Genomic DNA, 6,000 nt, shown 5'->3' with positions numbered 1-6,000 from the left:
CATGGGAAAAGAAATTGTGATTTGTGGCTGATTCAAACAATATAGGTGCTGAATTAACCACATCTCAATTCAACCCCACACTAAATGTTGGAAGGGGCAGCAGTTCTAGTAAAAGCATAATCGGGTTATGCGTTAGGTACAAGTTCCATTAGGCAAATCCATAGATCAGTGCCTAAGTACAATTTTCATCAATATCTATCCATCTCTATTCTTTCCTTTTTATTTGTTACTTTTCCTCATTGAATTTCTCCACATTATTGTCCTGCACTCCTTCCCAACCACGTGCACTAGCCCCCTTCCTCATATAGTTGTACATTCTACTACCTGGTCCAAATCTACTCAACAAGATCCCATGCCTAACCCAACCCCATGTCATTTTACTAGCCAAGCCACAATTCTAAAGGTGGTATCTTCCTTTACATCCTTAAAATGAAAGAAGAGCATGAAAAGAGAGCTAGCTAACATGGAATTCCCCTAAAAGCTATAATGCAGTGCAATTAAGTGCTGGAGAAGATGGATGATGATAGTAAACATCTATTCAAGCCAAATATTTTTACATGTCTATACTATATATATATTTTTTGGTAGAAACATGTCTATACTATACAGAGTAGAGAATTAAGGAAAAATACAAGCAAATTTTGGATTGAAGTAAAAAATAATATCAAAATGATAGCAGAAAGACATGAACTAACCACTGACTACCTAACTATACAGCATATTCACAAAAGAAACTGACACAAATTGATAAGGAGTTCATTACCAACCATATATAGGATTTTGAACCTGTGGGGGCAACAGGTGAAGGTCCTTGCAGTGTTGCTTGTCATAATCTCGTGTGCCAGGTATTGCCCCAGTAGCCAACCTCAGAATCTCATTTCCAGTGAGACAGTAATGGGCAAAAGCCAGACCCCCATCGACCACCTCTGACAAACTAGGCATTGAAATTGATTTGGTCATCTTCCTATTAGCGTTGCTTGATCCTGCAGTCTCCTCAGTGTTATTCAAGACTCTGTCTAACTCAGAATACTCCATGAATCTCTGAGTTGCAGCCTCCCAGGAGAGGTTGTATCTCTGTTCTGGTGTAAGAGGTTGAGGCTCATTAGCCAATGCTTCTTTCACTCTGGCAACAAAATCCTCTGATGACTTATAAGTCAAACAGTTGGGGAATGATCTGAAGAACTCGTTGGATGGGTGGTCTGCACAAACCACAAATTTTCCCATAGCAAGGGCCTCTGCTGTTGCAGTGCATAGAACATCACTGACACTAGGGTTTATGAAGACTTTGTAGCTGTAAGATTTAATAGCTATAATTTTTGTTAGTAAATCAATTCATATTTATTATATAGAGAGGAAAAAAGAAACAGGAAAAAAATAAAAAAATATGCACGTAAACTATGAAGGCATAAAACTAGAACAGGCTTTCTTAAATTAACCATACCCATGAAGTGAATCATCAGCATGGTCCCTCCCTTTCAGAAAATTGAGGTTCAGGTCCAACGTTTTGGCAACAGACTGGACTTCATGTGCATCCTCTCCATTCCCAAAGACATCCAACTTAAAATCTTCAAGGTCATTCTTGTGCTTTGCTAACAAATCTATCAATTCCTTGTATCCTTTAGCCCAGACCATCTTGCCTAAGAAATATGCTCCCTTGGAGAAAGTTTCCTGCCCAAGTTGCCTTTCTGCTGCCACTTTTTCTCCAACTCTTAAAAACTTGGGATTCACACCATGAACATTGCATATGATAGACTTCGGTAGATCCTGAGTTGCTGCAGAAAGACGAAGAACCTGCACAGAATAAAATAGTTCAGAACGAAGCTAAAGCTTCCGCTCCAAGTATGCAACCAATTAATAGAATATTAGAAGGATGAAATAATGAACAGAATCTTCCAGTACCCCATAAATTAGGGAAAGACAACTTAATAAATGTTTAGAACAAGGCATTAACAAAACAGGTGAGTGCAGTATTCAACAGACAAAATAGGATGAATACCTTGTGGCAGTATGCTCTGGTGACCCAATTGTTAATGTGTTTCACAAAGAATGCTTGGAGAGCCCCATTTTTCTCTCTCTTGATATACTCCAAGTAATTCGTATGGACAATACCAACAACATGGTTAAATTTATCAGTCCACCGTCTGCCATGATGATACCAGTTCAGGTGTTCTGGTTCTTCCAGTATAGCAATGTCAGCTTCCTTGGAAGAAACAAATTGTGAGGTATCACCAGCAGGTATTATACTCCGCCTTTCTTTTGAGAACTGAAAACCGAAATCAAAGTTGTACATCTGAGTATCATCAAAATCAAGGAAGCACAGAAAAGTGAATCAGATACTCACCTTTCCCGGGTAAAAGGAGATCTTGAAATCAGCCTTGAAGCCAACCCTTTCCTCCAGCCAGTTCCGTATATAGGTCTCCTGCTCTTCTGGTGAACTGAAGACAAGACTGTTGGGATAAACTAGCTCCTGGTCTGATTTGCAAAGCCATGGAACCAATAGTGTTATTTTTTGTTTTGCAGACTTGGACAGATATGCTGCTCGGAACAGTGGATTTACAGCTGTTCCTGTCATCCAAGGAAGACTAGCGGTTGTAACTATAGCTACATGCCTTTTCCTATCTGCTGAGTCGTGATTCACAGAATCAGTCCATAGGCCGTCATCATAACAATGCCCTGTACTTCGGAGCACACTGGCTATCCTTAAATCCAGTTCATCATTAATGTTCTCATTTTCAAGAACAGAGGTTTCTCCCGAAGACAAGGACCTCAAAAGAAGTCGATTCTTACGTTTGCTGCAGAAGGCTTCCACTATCTTGTCGCATATGTCTGTAACCATCATGAAAAGGTGTTACCGGAAGCAGTGATAATGTCACACTAAGCAGGCAGTAGATACACAAATAAGTATGGTACATGATATTCATGGCCATTCTTCCTAGCAACCTTTTCAAATGCTACTTGCCCGTACAATTACAATTTTGAAATTTTAGTACTAAACGATTTGATTACCTTTCGCAATACCAGGTTCAGTCCCCGTTTCAGAAGATGGATTTCCAAGAGTTCTCAAAAAACAAAAAAAAAGGCTCTAAATTTAGCCTTTTCTTTTCCAAATCCCCAGGTAACCCAGTGGTTGGATGGGACTGATGTTATGTTACATGGATATAGGTGCTGGTGTCAGAATCCAACACAGACAAAAAGTATCACATTCAATTACTCCTAAAACTAGGATTCTGGGTCAGGGGTAGAAAAAAAATTATTTTAAATATTTCAAAATCAAAAGTCTATGGTATAACAGATTCCGTGTTATTAATGATATCAAATTATATTCTGTCTATCTCTTTACTTATCATGTTTAGGTGCAGAAGGGCTGCACTGTTTCCATTTAACCTCCTCTTCTGCTGAGCTCAACCAGCTATTCACCATCACACAACGAGTCAGCCTTACACAACACCAGGGTTTCTCACACTGAACCACACCCACACACCCCAGCAGGCTGATTTTTTTGGGGGCAGCACCAGAAAGAATTTTTCTTCACACTGAGCAAGAAATGCATTATTGGTCGACAGAATATGGGTGCCTCAATTCAATAAAACAAAGGACTCGGGGGTTGTGGCCACTGTTGACAAGATAGTAATTTTAACTGTCAAGACTCAAGAGTTTAACAGGACCATCATCAGCACCTCAACAAACACAAAGGAGGCCTAATGGGCAGGGTTCTGAAATCCACATCTTCATTTGACTTTGTAATGGTATGATACCCACATGAGAATTTCCAAGGGCATGAGATGCAAGTAGGTCTGATAAGCATCCAGAATTGCAGGGGCAGCTAAGTTGTTCAGGGCATCAAGATTTTAAGTTTGAATAATTTAATTTGTCTTAATTGGGGGTAAAGAAATGAATACATTTGTAATTCTCGGTATGGGTCAATTTAGCCCTCCATTTTCTGTTTGGGTCGAGGCATAGTTGTTTTGGTCCAAGTAATGCAATCTAAAAATCCAGATTATGAATCTCAGATTGCAAGCAGGCCCAATGATCAAAACAGTGATCATATCTGAGATAAAAGAAGCAACTGCGTTATTAAGGGAAGAAATCAGATCGATAGAAGGGGAGGTAAAATATCTGAGATCGATTTTTTTGGGAGGAAGAAGAGAGGAGAAGATAAGTGTTAATAGATTTAGAATTAGAGTAAGGCTTGGATGATTAATGATCACCCCAAGCTCTTTATTTATACCATTGAGAATAGAGGACTGAATTACAAATAAACAATGTGGGACTAACACCCACATAATAGAAACATAAAAGAAACAAGAAAAGTGTCCAGAATACCCCTACGGTTCTAACACCCCCTCTCAAGTTGGAGCAAATATGTCAATCATGCCCAACTTCACTAGATTAGGATGGAACAATTTCCCAGACAATCCTTTGGTGAAAATATCAGCAACCTGATCAGTAAACTTCACAAAGGAAATACCGTCTTCCAACTTCTCCTTGATAAAATGCCTATCCACTTCAACATGCTTGGTGTGATCATGTTGTACTGGATTGTGAGCAATGATGATTGCAGTTTTGTTGTCACAATACAACATCATAGGCAGATGCACAGGAACACCAAGGTCTTGTAGCAAGCTTTTCAGCCAAGGTAACTCACAAATGCCCTGTGCCATAGCACAAAACTTTGCTTCAGCACTAGAACGAGCCATCACATTCTGCTTCTTGCTACGCCAAGTAACAAGATTGCCCCCTACAAAAGAACAATACCCAGAGATAGATTTTCTATCTGCAGAACCAGCCCAGTTAGCATCGGTATATGCCTCTACCCGTAGGTGACCATGAGGAGACAGAAGAATGCCTTTTTCCAGGAGCTGACTTCAAGTAGTGAAGAATCCGAAGAACAACCTCCATATAAGAATAATAGGGGTCATGTATAAACTGACTCACAGTACTCACAGCAATAGCATGTTAGAAGTCATGTAATAGGGGTAGTTTAGGAACTAGTCCCATTACTAGTTGCCTTATTATGTAATTATGTTTTCTTTTTTATTTCCCTTGTACCTCCCTAGGGAGGTGGATGTAATTTCCTATTTGTTATGATTGAATTAATATAGGTGTATGGAGAAGCTTCTCCAACACAATCGATTACAACCCAAATATTCTCTTCTCTCTTCACTTTCTTCTCTTGCTATCTTCTTCCTTCTCTCTTTTTACCTCCTAAACCTAAAATCTAACTTGGTATCAGAGCAGGCTCAAGGTTTGAGAGTCGTGTTCAGTCCCTGTTTTCATTATTTCTCTTCTCTTTGAAATCCTTTGTGTCTAAGGATTCCAAAGAGGAGATTCCTGTGTACAGCTTTGCTTAAAGAGTATGGAATAGGCTCATTTTAGCCTCTTTTGATGATCGAAGGATATACCTGAGCTGTTTTGAAGCTCTCTTGAAGGTTTAGATCTCACACAGCTACTACTACAAGTTCCGCCAAGTTCAGGTTCAAGTTGCAACTGTTGCTATTCTCGGATTGCTTTTGTGTCTTGGTCAGGCTCATTTGCATCGCCCTAGGACACTTATGAGGATGGCTATGATCTTCCTTGCTGATTGAAGAAGCCATATGAGCAGATTTGCTTCTTGTGTGGGATCCTTTGTTCTGCCCAGGTAAACCCGAGAGTGTTTACCCTTTTTTTCTTGCTTTGAGCTACAGTTTGATGCTCTCTTGGTTAAGGGATGTGTATGCACAGCCTTTGTGAGGCCTTTCCTCTTGTTCGGAGTTGATACTACTCCTTGCAAGCTTTGTGGTACAGTATTATATGGGACTACTTGCTGGACTGATGTTGGAATGCACTAGAAGTGCTTGATTTAAGTCCTCTTAGCGATTTGCTGCTAGGACTACTTCGGCAGTGTGCTATCCTAGGCTGCTGATTGGATTTTTTTTGCTTGTTTGGGTTGAGTGTGTACTCCCCACTTGTCTTTGGTGTTCTTGTTTATTGGCAAATCCCTTCCATCATGGCTGCTTCAAA

General features: G+C 39.9%; 1 protein-coding gene across 2 annotated transcripts in view; it reads right to left on the bottom strand.

Moving 5' to 3' along the window:
• Nucleotides 1-663: 663 nt before the first annotated feature.
• LOC122649954 (digalactosyldiacylglycerol synthase 1, chloroplastic-like) overlaps nucleotides 664-6,000 on the bottom strand; it is a 34,624-nt gene continuing 29,287 nt past the window's right edge. The window contains exons 4-7 of one of the 2 annotated variants that reach the window (XM_043843255.1): nucleotides 2,342-2,826; nucleotides 1,997-2,263; nucleotides 1,442-1,791; nucleotides 664-1,291 (exon numbers count right to left, since the gene is read on the bottom strand). In XM_043843255.1, coding sequence (XP_043699190.1) covers nucleotides 760-1,291; nucleotides 1,442-1,791; nucleotides 1,997-2,263; nucleotides 2,342-2,826 — 1,634 coding nt within the window. In that variant the 3' untranslated portion in view covers nucleotides 664-759. The remainder of the gene's footprint in view (nucleotides 1,292-1,441; nucleotides 1,792-1,996; nucleotides 2,264-2,341; nucleotides 2,827-6,000) is intronic. The other variant, XM_043843328.1, reaches the window with a different exon arrangement.

This window comes from Telopea speciosissima, chromosome 1, assembly GCF_018873765.1.
Source record: "Telopea speciosissima isolate NSW1024214 ecotype Mountain lineage chromosome 1, Tspe_v1, whole genome shotgun sequence".
Taxonomy (NCBI): Eukaryota; Viridiplantae; Streptophyta; class Magnoliopsida; order Proteales; family Proteaceae; genus Telopea; species Telopea speciosissima.
Note: the sequence above shows the minus strand (reverse complement) of the source record. Positions and strands in the feature narration are given on the sequence as shown.